Source organism: Carlito syrichta, unplaced genomic scaffold, assembly GCF_000164805.1.
Source record: "Carlito syrichta isolate Samal-C Ts95f unplaced genomic scaffold, Tarsius_syrichta-2.0.1 Scaffold305155, whole genome shotgun sequence".
NCBI lineage: Eukaryota > Metazoa > Chordata > Mammalia > Primates > Tarsiidae > Carlito > Carlito syrichta.
In genome coordinates this window covers 135,386-159,343 of record NW_007249251.1, presented here as the reverse complement: position 1 = coordinate 159,343, position 23,958 = coordinate 135,386, and the positions used below count along the sequence as shown (strand labels likewise).

General features: G+C 45.6%; 1 protein-coding gene across 1 annotated transcript in view; it reads left to right on the top strand.

The window, feature by feature from the left end:
* The first annotated feature begins 47 nt into the window (after positions 1-47).
* SLC18A2 (solute carrier family 18 member A2) overlaps positions 48-23,958 on the top strand; it is a 40,355-nt gene continuing 16,444 nt past the window's right edge. Inside the window, exons 1-9 of the mRNA XM_008061232.2 lie at positions 48-249; positions 1,966-2,317; positions 12,238-12,296; positions 12,566-12,649; positions 12,940-13,032; positions 13,946-14,035; positions 14,134-14,177; positions 14,249-14,309; positions 16,248-16,343. Coding sequence (XP_008059423.1) covers positions 129-249; positions 1,966-2,317; positions 12,238-12,296; positions 12,566-12,649; positions 12,940-13,032; positions 13,946-14,035; positions 14,134-14,177; positions 14,249-14,309; positions 16,248-16,343 — 1,000 coding nt within the window. The 5' untranslated portion in view covers positions 48-128. The remainder of the gene's footprint in view (positions 250-1,965; positions 2,318-12,237; positions 12,297-12,565; positions 12,650-12,939; positions 13,033-13,945; positions 14,036-14,133; positions 14,178-14,248; positions 14,310-16,247; positions 16,344-23,958) is intronic.

Genomic DNA, 23,958 nt, shown 5'->3' with positions numbered 1-23,958 from the left:
GCCCGCGGGTATCCCCGGCCGCCCTTCCGTGTCCCGGGCAGGTCTGAGCCTGGGGGGCGGGCGGGTGGGGGTCCCCGGCCGCCCGGGCCGCTCACCGCGCGCCGCGCCCGCAGCCGCGCTCCGGAGCCATGGCCCTGGGCGAGCTGGCGCCGCTGCGCTGGCTGCAGGAGAGCCGCCACTCGCGGAAGCTCATCTTGTTCATCGTGTTCCTGGCGCTGCTGCTGGACAACATGCTGCTCACCGTCGTGGGTACGTACGCACTGGGCGGCTCTCCCCGGGCACCCCTTCCCTGGACGCCCCACTTACCCCAGCGCGGTCCGAGCTCCGCTAAGGCTCGGGAAAGTTGGAGAACACGCTTTGCCAGAAACATTTCCCCTGGAGATGACCGCGCCCGGAGGGGCTGCGCTCGAGCCTTCGCTTTCCTGGTGGTCAGGTCAAAAACTGTGCCGTGCAGTGAGCAACAGAACTTGTGTTTCCTCCTGATAATTTCCCACTTCCTCTTGCCCACTTTCACGGCGATGAAAAAGATTTCTATTACAGAGGAGCAATTCTCAGAGTTCAAAATAATGTCTTAGAACAATTATCATGCTACCCGAAAAAGCGGGTTAATAATTTAGTGCAACACCAGAAGACACCAGTCACTATTCTCTCCCAAAACGGAAACGACATTTGAATGAATTAGTGAAGGACTTGAGATAGAAGCATTTCAGGAACCATTGCAAAAGCAGTTGGAACAATTATTGCTTTTATCCCTTTTCCTATAATGGGTTTTAAAAATGCAATACTAAATAATTGAAATCCAGGTCTCTTAATTAACCCCTTTAGCAGAAACGTATTTGACACGATTTTCCTTTAAAAATCCCAGTTTTTTGTTTGTTTTGTTTTGTTTTTGAGTTGGAGTCCTTGTCTCCCAGGCTGGAGTGCAGTGACACAATCATGGCTCACTGCAGTTTCAGCCTTCTGGGCTCAGATGAAGCTCCCACCTCAGGCTCCTGAGTAGCTGAGACTACAGAGACATGTCACCACTCCCTGCTAATTTTTTTTTTTTAATTTTTGAGACAAAGTCTAGCTATGTTGTCCAGGCTGATTTTGAACTCCTGGGCTCAAGCAGTCCTTCAACCCTGCCCTCCTAAAGTGCTGGGATTACCAGCATGAGCCTCCACTCCCAGCCTTCAGTTTTTAATGAATAAAGAAATTATTTTTCATCTAGACTCAGTGGTGGGTGTAATTTTCTTTCTCTCCATTTGCAGGTTCTCTCAGGATAGTTTTCGGAGCATCAGATAGTCAGGTTTTTGCCTTAAGAAGTAGCAGAGCTGTGTTCAGTAACAAGGGCCTCGGTTCTCCTCTGGCTTGAATTTGTTACACAAACCTTCTATCATATATTAAACAGTTTTGTTTTTCTTTTAGGGAATTCTTAAATGTTACAGGTTGTATGAAAAATTGCAGATTCCCATTCACATAATGGAAAGCTGAGGTGGGCCTGAGGCAGAATTTCTAAATTGACTTCCTAAAGGTTTATTGTTTTCTAAGACATAATGAAATTTAGACTTCTATTTCCTTAATTTACTTAAAAGTCTTTTGAACCTCTCTTTCTGAGAGGTACTGGTTGACCCCAGGTCAGCACTTACTTGACTTCAGATCACATTTTGCTTTTCTAAAACATTCTTTGAAGGAACTGTGTGGCCCAAACCCCGCCAGTGACAAAATCTCTGGGACCAGTCAGTTCAGCCTAGCAGCTGCCCCTGAGAGCAGATGGTACTCAGAGCCCCGTGGACTCTGTTTCCTTTGTGAACTGAGGTGAAATTACTGTGGTGTCAGTGCTGGCATCAGACACTGGGGTCCCATTCCTGGGGCAGACGTGCCTCGTCTCTGGGCCTCTTTTGATACCACCGTAGCTTTGCTGACTTTTGTCCCAGAGAGGGTTTCGGTGTGATCACCACCTTGCTATTCTGCTCTTGTCCCCAGTCCCCATCATCCCAAGCTACCTGTACAGCATTAAACATGAGAAAAATGCTACAGAAATCCAGACTGCCAGGCCAGTGCTCTCAGCCTCCACCTCGGACAGCTTCCAGAGCATCTTTTCCTATTATGACAACTCTACCATGGTCACCGGGAATGCCACTGGAGACCTGCAGGGGAGGCAGCTGCATGAGACCACCACACAGCACATGGTGATCAACACGTCCGCCACCCCTTCCGACTGTCCCAGCGAAGACAAAGATCTCCTGAATGAAAATGTACAGGTTGGCCTGCTGTTTGCCTCGAAAGCCACCGTCCAACTCCTCACCAACCCTTTCATAGGACTGCTGACCAACAGGTAGAGTAGACGGCTTTAGTCAGAGTTTTATGTCTGTTTGATCCCAAGCTCATGCTTCCCACCACCCACCCCTGGAATTCTGCTCTTATTAATTTATTAGAACCTATACAAGCCCTGGTGGGTGAGCTGTCTCCTTCCCCTTATGTCTCTGACCGCTGATCTGTTCCACCTTTCCATTCTCTCCTCTGTAGCTCCACAAGCAAGAAAAATATTTAAGAAGACAGAATAAGGAGGACCTCCCCAAGTGGGAGAACTTGAGTGTGTCTAAATGTCGGGTTTCATAAGTACATTATCAGACTTGCCCTTGGGCTGTGGGAACTCTGCAGCCATGACTCTGTCACTGGATTTTCTTATTTCCCATATCTGGTCATGCACTTCCTTGTAGAAAGCCAAGGTGGCTTCTTTTAGAGTTGGTAAAGGCTCTGGTAAATGACCAGGTAGGGACTGTGGGGAAAGGTTTGGGAATACTGCTGCACAGATGAAAATCTGAGCTATGCTCTTTCCTTTCTGCTGGTGACTTGGCCGTGTCCATTTGCACAAAGAGAAGAGAATTGAGGCTATTGTCCAGATCATCTAAGCTGCCCCAGTTAACTTTATATTAGTCTGCTGTTCAAGGCTTTTTGAATCCACATTACTTGGAATAATTGCTTCCTTCTCCGTTGTCCGTGACCATTTAGCAAGTCTCTGTTCTTCTACAGCTGAGATGACTCCATTCTGCTCAGTCTATGGCAGCTCAAAGCACAGGACAAGGGGCTTGCAGCTGAGGGAGGAGGCAGTCCCTGAAGGTGTTGAGTGAATTGGTGGTGGGCCACCAAGTGCACAGTATAAGCCCCCAGGCAAAAATACACAAATGGTAGCGAGAGGGGAGCCTGGAGTCTTACCTGCAGGCCAGGGCCAGAAGCAGCAACAAAGACCAGAGAGAGAAAAGAGAACTTGGTGGCGGGAGGGGTGAACTAAGGAGACAGGACTGGCAAGACTAGGACTAGGCCAGGCTGTCAGAAGCCTGAGTGTGAAACCAAGAGAGGAGTGGGATTCTGTGGCGGGGGGGTTGGGAACCACGAGGATTCCAAAGTCAAACAGAAGAATCAGTGAGTTAAGTACAGTTTTAATCAGGTCAACCCAGCAACCCCATTGAGCAGGGAGCACACAGGCCTTTTTATTTGCCAGTGCTTTGGTGTGGAAAGTGGGGAACAGGACCATTTTCTGTATAATTTGTGGGGCCCAGTGCAAAATAAGATGCAGCCCCCATGTTCAAATATTATTAAGCATTTCACGATAGCAACAACAGAGCGATAAACCAAGCACAGGGTCCTTCTGAGAGCAGAGCCCTGTGCAATTCTGGGATGGGGGATCTATGAGATGAGGAAGCCTGGGGTGGTGGTCAGAGCTCAGAGAGGGATGGCGGATCTTGCCTTAACCCAGCACAAGCTCTGCCTGGACACACAGCGATTGCTGCTCATACATACATGGTGAGCCTGACAGAACGCCATTCTCAACTTCTCTAGTATGCTTTTCTGAACTGAGTAGTGCCATTGAATCTATTTTAGCAATCCCAAACCATGTCCAGCCCTCCAGTCTGTGCAGAGCAATATTATAAGGCTGCCACATAAACTATGCTAAGCAAATTAACCCAGCCACAGGCTGACTGTGAGCCCTCCAAGAAGCATCATTATCAAGGTGACATTCAATGGCAACTCTGTTCTCAGGAGGAAAACCAAACAGACCTCAGTAGTTGCAGGATTGTGTTCTTTTTTCTTTCAAGACTAAGAGTGCTTCTTAAATTGCGTCTGGTATAATTATAGAAAATGGTTCGGGGTTTTGTATTCTGAGAAAGCAACAACTCAAATACTATACGTGAAAATTGAGGACATTATCATAATAACACCTTGCCAATCACTTGGGCAGAATGTTACTTACCACACAGTGTAGTACTTGGAAACTCAGCTAAAATGATGTGAATATTCCAATCTTCCAAATGCACACGGCAAATGAAAAGCTTTTTAAAAATCTCATGCTTGTTTTTAAGGCTTTGCTTATGCCATGGGGAAGAAGCTTGTTTAAAACCAGTGAGACCTTTTCTCCATTAAATACTCCAGATGCTTTGAGGTTGCAATCACCCAAGGCTCGTGTCTAGGGCTCCAAAAAAAAATTGTCTTCCAAGAGAAACCTAATTTTGTTTTTGGACTTGTAAAATTTAGTCTATGGAAATTATCTATCTGGAGCAAAATTTAAATCCCTAACTGCTTTGTGCAACTACCCAGCAAATTTTAAAATGATCATTGACTGAGTACAGTGGCTCATGCCTGTAAGTCCAGCGCTTTAGAAGGCTGAGGCAGGATGATCACTTGAGGCCAGGAGTTTGAGATCAACCTGGACAACATACTGAGACCCCGTTAAAAACAAACAAACAAAAAACCCAAACACACACAAAAAAGGTAGCTGGGCATGGTAGTACACACCTGTAGTCCCAGCTACTCAGAAGGCTGAGGCAGGAAGATCACTTGCTCCCAGGAGTTTGAAGCTGTAGTGAGTCCTACATCTTGTTGGCAACTGAGGATGTGATTGGCACAATTTACGTCAAAAGAGTATTTGCAATAACTCACAAGGCAAAAGTCCTTTCTCTGCTACTGTTTCTATCTGAACTGTGGTGGGAAGCCGTACATTCAGGTCAACCCAGGTCCATGGCGGCTCAAAGCACAGGACAAAGGGCTTGCAACTGAGGGTGGAGGCAGTCCCTGAAGGTGTTGAGTGAGTTGGTGGTGGGCCACCAAGTGCACAGTATAGGCCCCTAGGCAAACGTGCAAAATGGTAGAGAGAGGGGGAGCCTGGAGTCTTACCTGCAGACCAGGGCCAGAAGCAGCACTGAACTTCAGCCTGAGTGACAGAGTGAGACTGTCTCTGAAAAAAAGGGAAATGCAAATGAATTGTAATATTGATATTGATGTAGGCAAAACAATTGTGTAAACTCTGTTGTGCCTTCAAAATGATCATAATTTAATATTTTCCCAGCCTGGTGTATATGAATTTGAGGCCTTGTAGATCATCTGGGCACTTGAAGACTGCTTCCTACCACAGTTCAGATAGAAACAGTAGCAGAGAAAGGACAAATACAGTCCGTCTCCCTTTCTAGTGTTCCCTTGTGAGTCATTGTAAATATTCTTTTGCTGTAAATTGTGCCAATCACATCCTCAGTTGCCAATAAGATGTAGGACTCACATTTTCAGTGCTGTGAATAAGTGTGTTTAAAATGGCACTTTAAAGTTGGTTAATATGTTTCTGATTAAAGAGTAGTGAAAAACATCATATATACTCACATTTTCAGTGTTATAAACATGTGTGCTTAATATATTTTAAAGTCTGTTAATATACAGGGGGTGCCAAGAAGTGTATACACAATTTAAGTATGATATTTGCTTAAAAGATGGTGTTAATCGAATAAATGTTAGCGTCACCATGTGACAGGCAGCACAGTCAAAGAAAATGGCAGAAGCATGGTTGAGCAAACATCATACTACACATTGCTACCTTAATTCAATTTGACTTCGAAAAGTAATACATAGATAACATCTCTTAAAATGTGTACACATTTTTTTGGCACCCTCTATATTTCTGATTAGTTAAAAACACAGAGCATCAGAACTTGCAGAGACTTTTGCCAAAAGCTTTGGGCTAGTCCTAATATTTTATAAGCAAAGGAGTTTGAAGCTCATGAGGACAAAGCACTTGCTTATAGCAGTGGCAGGGCTATAGCCACGTTGGACTATCTCCTTTCAAGCTCCATTCTTACCCGCCTTCCTGTTCTTTCTATTTGTTACGATTTTGTACTGTTAGTCACGAAAAATAAAGAATACAAGTGTAAACATGATAGATCATATCTATAATCTCAGTGCTTTGGAAGCCTGAGGTGGGAGAATTACTTGAGTCCAGGAAATTAAGACTAGCCTGGGCAAGGTAACAAGACCCCATTTCTAAAAAAAATAAAAAGAATAAAAAATTGGTCAGGCATGGTAGTAGTTCCAACACTTTGGGAGACCAAGGCAGGAGGATTGCTTTAGCTCAGGAGTTTGAGGATACAGTGAGCTAGGATCACACCATTGCACTTTAGCCTGGGCCAACAGAGCCAAACCCTGTCTCTAAAAAAAAAGAAAAAAGAAAAAATGTGCAACTCAAAATCTGTCTTTCACACAATGACTTGGGCTCTTCTTGATTGTACCATGCTGAACTAGTAAAGGCCCAGACAGTGACTTCTGATTGCTATTTTTAATCAATGAGCAGGGATTTTAGAACAATTCTGATTTTGTGGCCTTGGAAAAGACAGTCTTTTTCAGCCCCTGATGTGATCTGGTCCAGCCTACTAATTCTCAAACACATGCGGGGAAGCTGCCCAGAGTCAGGCTAGGCAGAGCATTCCTTTCTAAAGTCGCTTGTCTTCTGAAGTGGGACCCACTCTGACACAAGACATGCTACAGTGCACATGCCACACCTGGACACCTGCATTCATGGTCATGATGATGCCATGTGGGTGGCTTTGTTGGAAAGCTGACACAAAAAGGTAGGCTGCCTGCCTGTTGTTTGAAATATCAGATAAGGTCTCATACCAAACCCTGAAAAGGAAAAGTAATAATTCTTGGGAAGTGTTTAGGTGTTCATTTGGCTGGTAATATGATACACGTTATTCCTGTTTTATTCTTAAGGTACTATATTTTTTACTGAAAATATGTGACCAGATAGGGATCAGAGGCCTTTGATTTTGGCATGCATGGTGATCACATACCCAATAACACACTTTTCAACAAAGTTCTAGAATGCCTGGGTTGGCTTGATTTTCATCTTAGAGGCTCTTGAGACTTATTTTTGTAATTCCAGTTGGACTAATCATTTCATGATTGCAGTTGTGTGTAAAGGTGGTAGCAGGAATTATACCAGTGACACATGTAATTGTTTGGTCCAGTAAGTGAATTTTAGACACGTGCATGAAAGGAATGCCCCGGACAAATGAGCAGTGTGAAACATCTTTACATGATTCTCTTCCATAGTCAGGTAAAGATGTGGCATCAATGTCTCCACTTGTTTAGCATATGGTTTAAATGGTAGTTACAGCTTCAGAACAGAAAAATACTCCATACCAAATGACTGGCTTGATAAAGAGTTAACTTCATCGCTGGGCTGAGGACCATTTCCCTTGGCTTCCTCCTTAGCTTGTCATTGTCTTGGTGATCTGCTTTTTATCAAGCCAGCATCAGTGACTTAATTTATTTCCATAGTTACCTAGTATATTTTTAAGCAGTTCTTTTTCCTCACAAATCTTAGCTAACATCTGAAGGACAAGGAGGAAGCCATAAGGCATGATATCTCTACAAGATCTACGGTGATTATCTTTTTTTCTAGCTTCAGGCAGAGGGTCTGAAGTGGGACTTGTAGGAAGAAGCAATGACCTTTTCAGCTTCTCTGTGGCAGGGAAACCAGCTGTTCTGGAAAGGGATCTCCCGTCCTTGCCATTGTTAAGATGGTAGGAAGGGTTTGATGAGTCTTCTGAAATCAGAAGAAACTGGCAGTGGAATTTGAGTCTTTCTCATGGGAGCAAAGGCTTCACTTGAGTTGTGTGTCAGAGAACAGGGCTTACATTCAGGAAAGTGAGAAATCCGTAGCCTACGGAACTCTCTGTTAGCCACAAGGACAGGCAAGCCCAAAGGCAAAGATTTTTTTTTTTTCCTTGAGTCAGAATCTCACTCTGTTGCCCTGGCTGGAATGCAGTGGCATGATCACAGCTCACTGTAGCCTCGACCTCCTGTACTCGGGCAATTCATCCTGAGTCTCGGTCTCCTGAGTAACCGGGACTACATGTGCGTGCCAGCATGCTCAGCTAATTTTTATACTTTTTGTAGAGATGAGGTCTGGCTATGTTGCCCAGGCTGGTCTCAAACTCCTAGGCTCAAGTAATCTTCTTGCCTCGGTCTCCCAAAGTGCTTGGATTACAGGTGTGAGCTACCCTACCCAGCCAGAATTTTTTTTAATGTGCTAAATGATTGAAAAACTTCCTGTTATGGCCAAGCGAGTTAAAAATGTTCCATTTACTGACATCTGTTTTCTATGCCACATTTTAGGAGTGTGTTGAGATCATTGAAAGGGAGACATTACCTCTTGTTCCGTCTGATGATGGTTTGCACCCTACTGGGCCCCTTACTTTGTGCCCTCCCTTTTGTCATTTACCATGGCAGAAGGAACTGTCGTCTTAGTAGTCCTGAGAATAGAGCTTGCATTAGTCTTTATGGCAAAGATGAACTAGTTATTAGCATTAATGAAAAAGTATTATTGTTGGTGGCTATTTAGAGACATATGGAGTTTCTCCACTGACTATCTAGGTATATTTGATGTAACTTTTATTGTTTTAAATGTTTTTCTAGGGATTCAATAGGTGACTTTTAGTCTCGCTCAAATTGGATTAACTGCTCTCTGAAGCTCTATAGAGGATGGTCATGGGCTGTGGTGACTCACAGGGGATGATAATGGAACCTTTGGTTAAAGGTTTGCTGAATCAGATCCAGCTCTGCTTAGCAATGCTTTACTTGAGATGGCATTGAATTGAGAGAAGAGGGCCAGCTTGCATGTAGATTATGACTAATGTGAGTTGAGTTTCCGTCCATTTAGGAGATACTGTGGGGAAGGAGAAAGGTGTTGGCTTTCTGCCTCCCACCCAGTGACCCTGGGGCATTGGATTACCTCCCTTCTGTGGTGGGGACTCACAGGGCCAGAAGAGTTTGAGAGAGGTGGTGCAGCAACTGCCACATTGTGTCTTGTTTGCTTTGATGCCGAGCTCGGGGGAAAGATGATGCTTGGCGTGTACCACCGTGCGGCATCATCATGGCTTGTCCAGCATTGAAAGCGCAGGCATTGGCATATCTGGTAATGAGAGGGCAGCAACATGAGGCCAGTTGCATCTGAAGCCATTGGTAACCAGAGTGAGCCACTCCATCTCTGAACCTCAGCGTTCTCATCTAAGGTGAAGATTGGGACTGGCCAGCCTTGAGTTTCCTTCCAACTTTGCCATTTGGTTATTCCATACACACTTTGTTAAAATCCCAAAGGAATTAAACAAACAAACAGTAGCTGCAATGTTTCTAAAGAAAACACAGCACCTGGAACAGTGAAAAGAACTCTCTGTAGGCACACAGCCCTGTGGTTTACAATGAATCTGTGCACCCTCCATCCCACGTGCTCCTGTGACTGGTGACCTCATCCAAGTGTAGGCCAGCAGGGCCCGACACACACTAGACACTCAAGATATGCCCGTTGCCTTGGATATGGGGCAAATAATTTACCTTCCCTGAGCCTCAGTGTGTTGGCCTGCTGAAAGACAAGGATGAATCCAGCTACTGCAGTGAGATGAACTGCAATGAGAATCCCAGGCCACACTGCAAGCTGGTTCCTTACTTACAGTCATGGGGAATGCCCAAGTCTTCTGGTAAGGGATGCCTCAGTATCTTTTCACCTATCCCAGCTGTGCCCTGCCAGGTTACCTCAGTCACTGGCCAGACTGCACATTGGATATAGTATGGCTCATGATTTGGGAGCCACAGACAGGGCCACCCACCCAGTGCTTCTGCCTGCAGTGTAGGAAGGGACCACAGATGTCCTATTTGGCTTCAGGGATGCCCCTGGGGCCAGAAGGGATCCTTATTAGAGTCTTATAAATAATTAAAATGAAGAACTAGTGGAGATGTAGGCTCTAAATTTCAACAGCTTTGACACGTATATTAGCACTTCAGCTACTAGATTTTCTAGTATGTTTTGAGAGGGATGAGAAGCCTGTGTTTATTCCAGGGTAGCTAGGGGCACTGTCATATGCCTGTTCTTTCATGAGATGCGCCATAGTGGCTGAACATAAAATGCCTGTGCGTTGTCTCCTCGGAGTCTCCTGGACATTTCCTTACTTAGTACCCAGCAGTGCTGTGTAAGACTCCAGTGGTGGGTTTCTTTTGCCTACATGAATATGGAGCACAGAGCAGTTACCTCGGGACTGGTAGAGATAGGAGAAGCTACCATCTGATGGCCATCTGAACTGCACTTCAGAGTCCCGGTGTCTTTCCTGGTTTACCCCATGACTTGGAGCCCCCTTGTGAGTTGCAAGCTCATTTCTGTTCGCAGAAGGAAAATCTTTGCATGACTTGTGGGAAAGGATTGACTACCTGGGAATCGGTCATGATTTTTAGATGTTATTTGCATTTTTGATATTTGGTTTCTGGATGTAGGTGAAGCAGTTAAAAACAATATGAGTGTGGCCAGGAGAACTTCTGGAAGGATTCTATTAAAAGTCACATATGTCCTTTGGCTACCTGGGGCTGGAGAGTGATAAAGTTTGCAAGAAAAAGCCCTGGACTGGAGGAAATGACCCCAGGGAAACTGGCCTGATGACATTTAGCAAGTACCTTTTTCATACCTTAGCCTCCTCATCTGTAAAATAGAGAAGTGAAATAGGGCCCTTGTCAAATCTATTGAGCTGGTGAAGGTAAGTTGAGTGTAACCTTTACATGAAAGTGTTGTGATGATGGTTGTTTATTTTTTATTTTTATTTTTTGAGTTGGAGTCTCACTCTGTCGCCCAGACTGGAGTGCAGTGGCCGCTCCCGGCCACCGCAGCCTCAACCTGCTGGGCTCCGGCGATCCTTCCGCCTCAGCCTTCCAAGTAGCTGGAACTACAGGCATGCGCTACCACACCCGGCTAATTTTTTATTTATTGTAGAGATGAGGTCTCGCCAAGTGGTCCAGGCGGGTCTCGAACCCGCGGGCTCAGGCAATTCACTCACCTCAGCCTCCCATATGGTTGTTTATTAAAACCTGGAATAAAAGAGCCCTTCCAAGCTGGGACTTGGGACACGGGGCCCTTCTGGCTTCCTGGGTTCATTTGATTCCTCTGCATGGATCCAAGGTCTAAGGGCTGGAGAGTGAAGAGGCTTGGAGACATTCTGGGCTCTTCTGAGTTGGAGCAAACTTGCAATTGGGCAGTAGCTCAGCCAGTGTTGCCCCCACTCAGGTCAGAGGGGCCAAGAAACTGCCTGCACTGTCATACCCTCTCCATAGAGCACGAACCAAGTTGTCTGTTCGATTCAGCAGAAGCAGAGGGAAAAGAACGAGGAGAATGAGGGAGAAAATAAAATTTCAGTGGCATCTTCTATCCTTAGGCACTCTCGTAGGCTGTTTGACACCCACATCTGTTTCTATACTTCAGTCCTGGTGGGTGGCAGCAGTCTCTCTGTGAGGCCAGGAGGAGACTTCCCTGGGTTATGTGGCAAGGCTGGGTGTCCAACCAGACATGGGAATGGGACACAGGGAGGCGAGGGTCTTCCCACTGCCCCTGTTGGCCTGATGCCAGAGCCAGGCAGGCAGGGGTCTCATGGAGCAATTCAGATTTTGAACTTTTACACAGAAAATGAGACCCATCTTTCTAGGCAGGCCTCATGGAGTCAACAGGAAGGCAGATTTTAAAATTTTGTTTCTTACTGCCTCTTAGACATAGTGCAGCTGTCAGTTGGATCACTCGATGGCCTTTTGCCAGAATCATTTGATTGCAATTGTTCCTTTGGGGAAATTCTAGCAAAGACTATAATTAAAGGAATACTTTTTTTTAATATGACGGAAATAGGGGCCGTGTATTTTGGATGTGTCCTGAGTTACTTGCCAATATTGTGTTAACATTTATTTCAGAGAAATTTCTGTTCCAAATGGCAGCCCATAAATGTATTCACGTTCCAAGACAGTCAAACACAAAAAGGTCATGTAGGAAGCACCAAGTATATGAATTTTTAGAAAAGTTCACCAAACACTTATTCGCCTGATCCCAAAGGGTAACCAGGAGAGAATCAATATAAAATCTAAAAAAATACCTAGCAGTCATCAGGTTTTTCTTGTGCTTGTGTTTTGCAGAATTGGCTATCCAATTCCCATGTTTGCCGGATTCTGCATCATGTTTGTCTCAACACTTAGTAAGTGTCTGATGTTTGCTGTCCACTTGTTGGGTCTCAGGATGGGTGCTGTCGCCCGCGAGCCAGAAATAAAGAATGCCACCTGGGGGTTTGTATGTTGTCAACAACTGCAGAGAGAGGTCTTCACGGAGCAAAAGCACAATTGTGATTAACATGGAAATGCTTCATCAGGTTAAGGGAGGGCTTCGGAAAAGTCCCTGTTGGGACTTTTGGGGACAGTGTGGTCCTGACGGCACTGATGTGTGGTCCTGGACCTCTTCTCTTGGCAGTGTTCGCCTTCTCCAGCAGCTACGCCTTCCTGCTGATTGCCAGGTCCCTGCAGGGCATTGGTTCCTCCTGCTCATCTGTAGCTGGTAGGTATGGGAGCATCTAAATCAGTGACAGGAGGGGCTCAGGCTGTTGGAGCGGGGGTGGGGTGGTGGTGGTGTGAGGAGCCCTCACAGAGTCGCCTGAAAAATCCAGGGACTCAAGGTCTTGGTGGTGGGTATTCTCAGAGGAGGTGTCACCTTTCTCTTGGGTTCAGCTTGGTCTTATATTTGAGTTACTCTGACTGGTTTGGGAAGATCATAAGCCTGGCTGGAGAGGGAGGGCGAGTTACAGGTTATTCTGAGCTTGGCAGCTGACCTTTTCTTTCCCTGTGTAGGGATGGGCATGCTCGCCAGCGTGTACACAGATGATGAAGAGAGAGGCAACGCCATGGGGATTGCCTTGGGAGGCCTGGCCATGGGAGTCTTAGGTGGGTCAGGTCCCCTGAGTAGGAGAACCAGCAGTTACCTGCCTGGAACTGGACAGCTGCAGTCCTTGCCCTGCGATCCTGGCTGTGGTGGGGTTGAGTCCATGTTCACGCTGACATACTCCCCAGAAACCCTCTATTTCCTACTTCCATGGAGACTTTGAAAAGTGGTGGGAAGAGTCTTGTCCTGGGAAGACCAGGGCTCTTTTCCCGACTTCTGCCCCAAGCTTCCGTGGGCCCAGATGGAAAACAAAGGGTTGAACAGGACAGTCTGCTAGAGCTTTCATCTTGAACATTCTGTGAGTTATGATCAGGAGAACTTTCCGGCCTTCCGGGTCTGGCTGACCTCCCAGACCAGGACACAGATATCTTCCCTGAGAGGAGATCTGGATTCTTTCCCTTTTAATCCCTGGCCTGCATTTTGGCGCCTGCACTTCCTACCTGTTTGTAAGGAATGAAGGCCCATTTACCCATCTTCCTGTACGACATAATCAGCACTGCCCTAGACCTGGATCTTGTTTCTCTCAAATCTTTGCTTTTAGGGTGACCCTTGTAGACTCTTGCCTGTTTCTTAGGTGAAAAGTCACTTGGAGGGAGTTTTCTTCTCTTTCTTTCTTTCTTTCTTTCTTTCTTTCTTTCTTTCTTTCTTTCTTTCTTTCTTTCTTTCTTTTTTTTTTTCGAAAGCAGGATTTATTGAGAGGACAGAAAAGCTCCCACAGTGGAAGGGGATCCAAGGGGATTGCCCGGAGGAAGCTTTCAATGCAACTTAACTCTGAATAGAATGTAGGGTGGTTACCCCAAATCTTTTTTGAAGCAAAGTAGAGAGAGAAACACAAGACAAAAATAGATGATGTTGGCATGAGGAGGGGACATCAATTTGGGGGGCTGACACTGGTTCCCCTTTCTCTTTCTGCAGTTGGTCCCCCCTTTGGGAGTGTCCTCTATGAGTTTGTGGGGAAGACAGCTCCGTTCCTGGTGCTGGCTGCCTTGGTGCTCTTGGATGGAGGTGAGTGCGTCCATATGGGTGCCTTTCTGTGACCGTGATGGAATGTGCTTGGGCTACACCTGCTTTCTGAAAAAGGGATTCTCTCTCTTTTTTTGTAGCTATTCAGCTCTTTGTGCTTCAGCCATCTCGGGTGCAGCCAGAGGTAAGCAGCTGGGAAACAAGGGTCCTGCAGGGACCATGTTGGCCATTCTGACTCTTGTTTTCACTTGACAGAGTCAGAAGGGAACACCCCTAACCACGCTGCTGAAGGACCCCTACATCCTCATCGCCGCAGGTGGGGCTCCCAGGGTCTTCTCGGTCATGGGTATGCGAGCTGCCAGTGTGTGGCCAGGCTGATATGATTTTGCTGCTGGGAATGTTGGACCGTAGAAAAACGGAAAAGGCAAAGAGGCTCTAAGTCACAGGAAATGTTGACTTCTGACACTCACCAAGGCCCTTTTGTTTTTCATTGGGAGCACATAAAAATAGTGGGCACTGGCTCTTCAGAGCTGTCTGGGTCCTGGGGATGCCCTGCTGCAGAGATTTGTTTTGAGCCAAGCTTGCTCACTGCGTGTGTGTCAAGACCATCATTGTTTGGTCTTGAACTCTCCGGAAGGAGTCCATGGCCTTGCAGCAGGAGTCTCAGGGGGCAGTCTGACTCACCCTGGATTGTATGAGTAGAGCTGACAGCAGAGCCCCAGAGGGCTCAGAGGGGCCTTCCTTCCTTTGGAGAGAGCATCCCTGCAGAGCAGCGGAGAGGCCACTGGAAATACTTTTTGGCTAAAGGTCACACTCTTAGGTTCTTGGCCTAAAAAAGCTAAAAGAAAGCCCTGGGGTTCTGTGGATTTTGGAAAGGATGATGGACTACATTCACCCAAGGGACTGTCCCCCCAAATTGTCCCAGTGGCAGCAGGCTGTTTGCTCCGCCAGGATTGGGGCTGCCTAACCAGGGACCAGCCTTGTACAAATGTACAAGGGTCAGCAGTTGCCCCTGGGGTCAGGCCAGGAGGAGGCCTGGCCGTGTGCTGATCATCTGGTCCTGGGGGCAGCCTGCAGTATAGCATCAGACCCAGCTAGGGCTCAATGTGTCTCTTCATGCAGTGGGACTCTGCAAGGCTCTCTGGAGGCCTGAGCATCTGAGGTGGGGGTGAGGAAGGTGTGGTGAGGGCGGGGGCTCCGGAATGTGACTTCTTGAACCTAGGCAGGGCTGTACAGCCTGGGCGTTTCCTGTCTTGGGCTTTCCCGGAACCTCACTGTCTAACCTGACTCAGGGAAGGAGATACAAAGATCTACCCACCCAACACTAACTGGCAGACTGTCCACAGTTCCAGGCAGCCTTGACTGGGAGCAAGGTAGAGCTGTCTGGGTCTTTAGCCAAAAAGTATTTCCAGTGGCCTCTCCGCTGCTCTGCAGGGATGCTCTCTCCAAAGGAAGGAAGGCCCCTCTGGGCCCTCTGGGGCTCTGCTGCCTAGTCATTTATATGGTCTGCCTTTACATGTCACATAGAATAAAAAAAAATTTTTCTTCATGTGTGCACCTTCATCACAGTTGTTCAGTGTTCTTTGAATTTGTTCTAGCAAAGTAGAGGTTCCACGAGACAAATTAGAGGTTCCTGTTCAGGAAGTTCCCAGAATGATGGAAAATAGTTCTGTGGATCTTTTTCCAGGTGTTCTATATTTACAAAGGGCTCTGGTTTATAGAGTGATAATGAATATTTGCATAGATATCCTTTAAGTAGAGTTGATTTTTAAAAAAAAAAAATCCTTCCACAGCACATGAGTGCTGAAGACATTGTGTTCTTGCCTGGATTTTCTGGCATCTAAGGGCTTCACTAGAAATGTCCGTGTTCCTTGCACAATAAAACATAGATGCAAAAGCCTCAGGTTGCCCCAAGACTCTGTGTGGTCTGGAAGTTGCCTGGCTTCTGGGTGGCTTCAAGCAGGTTACTTCATTAATAAATCAGAGTTCCCTTTCTTCATTAATACATTGGTAGATTAATCCAAATGATCTCTAAGGCTCCCTCTGGTTCCAAACTTTATGACTCTGGGATTCTAATTGTTTAAAATCATCATCATCATCACCAACAACCTTTGCTGTCCCCTTGCTATTTATCCTTTTCTTGCAAAAGTAGGAAAAGTTCTGGCTATCTATCTGTGCTGTGGGCACATGAGGTCTAGCTGTTTGGAAACAGTGGAGAAGGCAGAAGCACACTAACCCTCTTCCTTCCTTAAAGGCTCCATCTGCTTTGCAAACATGGCGATCGCCATGCTGGAGCCGGCCCTGCCCATCTGGATGATGGAGACCATGTGTTCCCGAAAGTGGCAGCTAGGTAAGTTCTGGTTTGAGAACTTTTGTCCCCAGGGCAGCCTTTGTCCCTAGTGTGTCCCTGCCGAGCTGCCTGAACCATGATGATGAAGTCATTTGTTCTGTTTGACTCCTAATAGGGTCATTGCTTAGGGCAGCCTTGGGGTCTGTTTTGACTCTGGTTTCTTCCTCATCCCCGACAGATGCAGAATTAATATAGTCACGTCAGATCTGGGCAGAGATGACAGAGAAAAATACAGTCAGCATCTTCCTATGTTTCTGAACTGGACTAATAAGATAGCAATAAAATTTATGTGGAAGAGACTAATGACAAACTTAGTTAAGAGGATGAATTTTTAAAAGCATTCTTAATTTAGAAAGGGAATACATGCTTATTATTATAAAAAATCAAAGTATGCTGGTTGAGAAAATAAACATTTAAAAATCTCATGTTCGTCTCTCCCCTGTGATAATTAACCATCCTGGGTATCTTTTTCCAGATGGTTCTGTATTTATCACCCTATGCATGAAATTCAACCAAGTGGAATTTTGCCATTTACATCACTGTGTAACCTCTTATTTTTCCTTCATGAGCTACTGTGACCATGTTTTTGTGTCAGAACATATAGATTTACTGTTCAAAACTAATTAAATTTTAATTTTTATCAAAGCTACACATACATAATTTTAAGTCAAGCAAAATTACAGAATTGTAATGAAAAAAAAACTATCTTGGCCCCATATCTCCTAATTCCCAAAATCCCTCCTCAGAGTTTATCACCTTCAAATCTTCTAGTTGTTTCTTCTACTAATATCCTTATGTCTCAAAATAATATGAGTACAATCTTTAAAGAAATTTTTCAGTTTCTGACATCATCCACCAGCTTTCTGATATGGTAGATGGGAGTTTAATGCCGTTACTGCACCACCTGAAAATATCAAACAACCAGCTCACACATTTTCTCACCTTCTGTCCTTCCAAAATAATTGCATTACAACTTTTTGTTAGATTATCATTCAGCATTGACATTATTGTGTCTGTGTAAATATTGTTCAAAGCTGAGCTACGTAGGGTACTATGATTAATTTCCTTTCTTTTTGCAAATTTATTTTTTCTGGAGTTAGTCATTGCCTTGTCTTTTCATTGTCTTAGATTTCTATGTAGTGTTTATGAATATATCTGCAAAAGTCTCTGGCAGAGATGAAAGGTCCGCCAAATGCAGTCAAGTGTATTAGCAAGCCCGACCTTTCCGTGTTTCTGCTTGTTTGTGGACATCTGTCCTAGGTCCCTCTGGGTCATGCTGGGACTTTCCTCCCCATCATGTAGGCATCTTCTTTGCCTCTCTTCTGTTTCCTGCATCCTTCTCCCCTGCATTTACTTGGTTTACTACCTCATCAGGATGGAGCACATCCTCCAGTAACTTTCTGAAAGACGGTGTGTGGCAGGTGAAGTTCTCTGAGATCCTACATATTTGCAAATGTCTTTACTCTCACCTTGCACTTGGTTGACTTGGTCTGCCTGCTGGAAATCATTTACCTTCAGAGTTTTGAGACCAATATTCTGTTGTCTTCTAGTGCCCATGGTTGCTGCTGAGGTTAGTGTTGTTCTCATTGTGATCCCACATAGGAACCCAGGGACCTTCTCTTCCCCTCTAGCTTATGAGCATCCATTATGGTGATTCACAGCAGGGACTGTTTTCCTCTACTGTGCTGAGCACTTGCTTGGTTAGCCCTTTCACTTGGGGAACCCCCTCTTTAAATTCTGGGATGCCTTTTTGTATTATTACTTTAATTAATCCCCCCACCCCATTTTCTCTCTTCTCTTTTGCTTGTATTCACTCCATTTGACTGGATGCTGGACTTCTATGTTTTATTTCTTTTGTTGTTTTTCCTTTTTCCCCAGTTGATTTATTCCTCTTCATCTTTTAAACTGCTTATTGAATTTTATTTTTTGAGTCAGTGTCTCACTCTGTTGCCTGGGCTGGAATGCAGTTTGGCATGATCACAGTCTTGACCTTCTGGGCTCAGGTGATCCTTCTGCCTCAGCCTCCTTAGTAGCTGGGACTACAGGTACGTGCTATCACATCTGGCTAATTTAAAATTTTTTTTTTTAGAGATGAGGTCTCACTATGTTGTTCAGGCTGTTCTCAAACTCCTGGGCTTGAGCAATATTCCAGCCTCCGTTTCCCAAGGTGCTGAGATTACATGCGTGAACCACCATGCCCGACCTGTCTACTGAATTTTGAAAATTGGTCTATCATATATTAAATTTAAAGGGCCCTTTTGTATATGCCCTGAATGTTTTGGTTTTTGGTGAGATTATTGTTGTTGAAATAGTGAAAAGAGTTTCATTCAACCCTGTTTCAACCTCCTGCATAGCCCCTGGTTTTGTGCTGCCTGGGATCCTTGAATCATTCTGGTTTGGTTTCTCGAGAGAAACTGTCTCCTTGGGGGAACTGGGGGATTCAACTACTCTGAAAACAGCCTTTCAACCCTCTTTCCTATTGACAGCCTCAGCCTCACTTTCACTGAACCCTCAGTCTCCGAACTTTCTGAGTTGTGAAGTGCCGGAGGTCTTGTTTCCTGTTGGTTTCTCCACGAGCAGGTGGAAGGTTCCAGCATTCTCTCCTGTGTTCATCGCTGTTTTCCCGCTGCTTGCTTCTTCCACGTTCTGCTCCTTCTCCTCTCCCATTCTGTTGACCTTAGGTAGGCTTGGGGAAAAGGGGGTGGGATGTGTGTCTAGAATTTTCTTTTATTCCTTTACTAACATTTAAATGGAGTTTGGGGTGACAGTGGAGAAAACCTGTAGATTCCATCTGCCATGTTTGACTGGAAGGACCTCATTCATTTTAGTGGCTGCATGGTATTCTATTTTAGGCTATATCAGAAATTCTTAATCTGTTTTTATTGTTGGGAATCTAGGTTAGTTTCACCTTTTGCTGCTAGAAACCCTGCTGCAGAGCATGGTTGACATGCATTCCCATTCATATTTGGAAATTTATCTGTAGGGCACATTCCTAAAAGTTGTACTATTTGGTAACTGTTGCACTAACATGGGTGATATTATTAGTCTTTCAGTTTTTCCCTATTGAACATGTAAGAAAGGGGGTCTTATTTTAATTTATTTTTATAAATTCTTTATGAGTGAAATTGAGCATATTTTCCTATGTTTATGGTCATGTGTGTTTCCTGTGCTGTAAATTTCTTATTAATAGATTGTGCCTATTTTTCTATGGAGTTATTTGTCCTTTTTTTAGTAAGTGTTCTCTGTATATTAAGATGTTAATCCTTGATCAGATGTTTTGCAGATATTGCTCATGCATTGTTGTATGTCTTTTGACCTTATGGGTGGTTTTTTGAGTGGATTTTCTGTCACTCAGAACATTTAAAATGCCACTAGTCAGGTTTAGCAGGCTTCTCTTTAATGTCATTATCACATCAAGTCTGGCTCAGAAAGGCTTTTCCCATGCCAAGGTTATTTTTTAAATCACCTATTTTTCCTCTAATGCATTTAGGATTTGTTTTTCACATAAAAATCTTGGACTTATTTGGAATGTATCTTGTTACAAGGCCTGAGAAAGGGACCTAGTGTTCTTGTTTTCTGCATGGCCAGCCAGTTGTCCTAAGGCCATTGCTGCATAGTAGGTCTGACTCTTTCCATCCTGATCATCATCTAAACCATGCATAATTGGGTCTCTTTCTGAATTATCTCTTTTGTCCCCTTGATCTACTTGCCATTCCCCTGTCTCTTCCCTCCTATTTAATTACTATAGCTTTAGAGTGTGGTTGAATATCTGAAAGGCTAGTCTCCGCGCTCACAAACCTTTTCCTTTAAGAATTTATAAGCCCTCCTAGAGATTAATTTTCTTATTATAGTTCTTTCAACTTATGGATGGTTATCTTCAGATGGAGACTCTCAGTTCTGGGTCAAGTTGACATTGTCAGTGTCCCCACCCTTTCTCCAGGTGGTCTTATTTTCCCTCTGCAGGGGATGTCTTGCCAAACACTGCCTGTTGGTTTAGACTTTTGTCTGTTCTCAACACACTGGGTGCCTGGTCCACTATCAGAGGGAGAGAGGACCAGCTAGAAGCCCTAACTTCACCTGCATGCAACCTCCACTTGTACCCCACATTTCTTTTTTAAAAAAAAGACTTTTTCCTCACTGTAGTTGGTTCAGCCTGAGTACCAGTGCCTTTGGGTTCTACATTGAATTGCTGTGTGGTTTCATCAAACAATCCTCAAAAAACCTCAGACAGCTCAGGGAAGAGGTAGGATGGGGAGGGACTGCTAGTGAGTATGAGGTTTCTTTCAGCATGGTGACAATATTCTGAAATCAGGTAGTGGTGATGGTTGCACAACTCTGTGAATACAAGTTTACTAAAACCCACACAACTGTATGCTATAAAAGGTCAAATTTTATCTTGGACTTACATGAAATCTATTTTGTTACAAGTCATGTGACAGGGTCCTAATATAAAAGACTGAATTTTATCTTTGACTTATATGGATTTAATTTTTTACAAGTTGTGTGACAAGGTCCTAATATAAAAGGGTAAATTTTACAGGATATGAATTATGTCATAAAATGAAACCAAAACCAAGCCCCATATATCACCAGATTTATTCAGTGAAGTAGAAAGGATTCTTGGAGCTAAACTAAGGATATTTCTTAGGCAAAAAGGTTAGCTCTGAACTTCTTGGCAGTCAAGACAGAAAGAGGAAACCCAAAGACTTTCAGAGATCCTGAAGGAAGCACACCATTTGCAGGAGGGATGGATTTTTTCTGACACTGAGTTAGCGAATAGTAGTTTTGCAAAAGATGAGAAGACATTTTCTAGTCTTATTGTGAACATTTAGGAAGTCATTTTCCAACTTTTCTTTCCCTCTGGTCCTCAGGGTGATCTGGGTCTGCAGGTGTTTTCAGGAGGTGCCCTCTGTCCAGGTGGGGCAGCCACTGCCGGGTCAGGATCCTGGGTTGGCTTTATACATGCTCTTGGACTGAGAAGCTATTTTGATGTGTCTGTTGTCTCCACTTAACCAACTTCTTATCCTCATTGAATGTATCCTGGCTACATGCAGGGCACTTAAGCTCTTTTACTGTCATCCCTTCCAGACGAAGCCTGGAGGCTTTCTTTATAAAGTCTTTAATGTCAGCCGGAAACCCTGGGCCATCCAGGTCAGATAGCAGTGAGTGCAGGCTGCCAGGATGTCATCAGATTGTCGTGTAAGGCTTATTAATCATGCCAGATGTTCACCTGACCAACTTGCTGCACATTCCTCATGGAGGTTGTTCCTTCCATTTGTCTCAGAGACAGATGTGTCTGTCTTCAGAGGAATCGGATTTCTATAACATTTCCTGTGTCAGCTACAGGATCAGGGGAAGTGCCCCACCTTATATAGGTCTCTGCAGCTTTTATCCTGAGGTTCTTGGAGCCCCTCAGACCCCCTGAGCTTGGGGACAAGGCTCCGTGGGTGGGTGACACAGTGTGGAGGGTGGGCAGCTGCCCCTGCAGCCCAGCCTCTTGTGCTCTGGTGTCTTCTGTGAGCTTATTTCAGTCGAGGGTGAAAAGAGAAGCCATTCTGCCCTGATTCTTCCCTCACCATTTCCAGAGGAAAGATCATGTATTTGAAGTCTGAGCAAAACAGTCTTACAAGTTGCATGGGTGACACGATTGCTCTTGTTGAATACTGTGCTTTGGCCATAATTTTTAGAGTAGGTAAAGATGGCAGCCATATTCCAGATATCTGCCTTGCAAGCCTGCCCTTCTTCCCCAAACTCCTCATTTGCCACTTGCAGGGAAGCCCTGGGCTTGAGTTAGCACAAAAAAATTATTTAACGGTGGTCTCTCTCTACCCAAGTTCTAGGTCCCATGGCTTCTCCTGAACACGGGACTCAGAGTTCAGAGTGAGGCCTGCAAACACCCAAAAAGAAGCTGAAGACCTGGGTAACAGGCCCCAGACAAGGAGGGAGCCAAACTCTTTCTTCTGGTTCTTCTGGCACATTTGTCTCTAATGAAATATGGTGTTGCAGTGTGGGAGGACACTAGCCCACTAGGTTCGGGACCCTCTGCTTTCCTCCAGCTGTTACCTTGAAGTATGTCCTACACCAGCCCAGTTGGGTTCCAGAAGACAAGATGGATTGTCCACATCCTGTGGTCCTGGCATGCGAGGACTTCAGCCTCCTCCTCAGCTTCCCTTAAGACTGGGAAGACTGGGTCCATTGCCTTATTCCAGGCCTTGGCCAAGCCCTTGATGTATAGGGGCAGGTAATCTGGATCTTGGACAAAGCCCAAGAACTCATTTCCAAAGTCACTTCTGGGGCTGAATGCCCTGCCCTCCTTGGGCTTCGTGATGACTGGAGTCTCTTCCTCCTGTGCAGGCCAGGGCTGTGGCTGAAGTCAGGCTCCTAAAGTACTAGGAGGTGGGTAGCTCTTGGATGAACTTTCTCTCCTGATCAGAGAGATAAGTGAGGAGGCTTCGGGCACTCCCTGGAAGCAGAGTAGCATCTGCAGAAGGAAGGGATCCTGCTGAGGCCCAGGACACTGTTGTCGGCCAGCACCAGTCAACACTTCCCACTGGGTTGGGAAAAGCCCTGGAAATAATTCTTGTGGCGTTTGTAGGTGATACGAATTTGAGAGGGACAAAGATTCAAAAAGATCTTCACAGGCAGACATGAAGCCCTGGAGGGAGGATGTGAAACTCCTTTGGTGAGAACGTAAAGTCCTGCATTAAACAAAATTCCCCGAGAAGGCCAGGTTGGGGGCCTGGCAGACGTGCAGGTCTGTGCACTACAAGCCCAGGGTGGCCAAGGCGAGCTGGGCCCACAGAGGCCACTCCAGGGGAGTGACTGAGGAGCCCTGCAAGATCCATTTGGTCCTTCTTTCCTTCCTAAGATGTTCGATCATCTGCTGTGCACTTGGCAAGGACCGGCTGGGTCGCTTCTAGGCAGTATGTTTCCAAGTAGAGAAAACACTAGAACTTGTGCAGAGGGAAGCTGGCTGTCAGAGTTTTACCTGCAAAGCCAGGCTGTGGGTGGGATGGGATGGAGTCTTGCTCTTCTCTTGCTGGCGGCTGGACTGGGGAGGAGGTTGGAGCCACCTTCCGTTGGCTTCAGGATGCAGATCGGAACTAGTGGGTGGAAGTGTAGAGGGAGAGCTCAGGGTTTAGCACCAAGAAGCTGCCCTGGAGTTGGAGCTGTCTGGGAAATGGCTGACTGGAAGGGTAATGCCCTCCCCCGACCCCAAGTCTCTGAGCAAAGCTAGGTGTTGCCCCTCATGTCTTCTTGCTGAGAGATCAGCCCACCAGATGGGCAACCACACAAGACACTGAGGCTCCCATGAGCTCGGGGAGACTGTGGCTCTGTAAGTTGTGTGACAGGCTGGAGGCCCTGGTGAAGCAAAGGGCACTGAAGCGAGGTCAGAGCAGGTGTCGGGAGCTTAGAGCCCGAAGAGCATGTGGCCCTGGCCTAGGACCTTGGGCTCCCGAGTACACTGCTGTCTTTTACTCTCCTGGGACAGGCCTGCCTCGAAGGGGTGATGGGCTCCTGATACTTCTAGTTCTGAGAAGGTAGAAGCCTTTCTTTGGGTGGTCAGTGTGTTCTGGGGTCCTGCGGTGTGCCCCCACTGAGCTAGGCTGTGGTA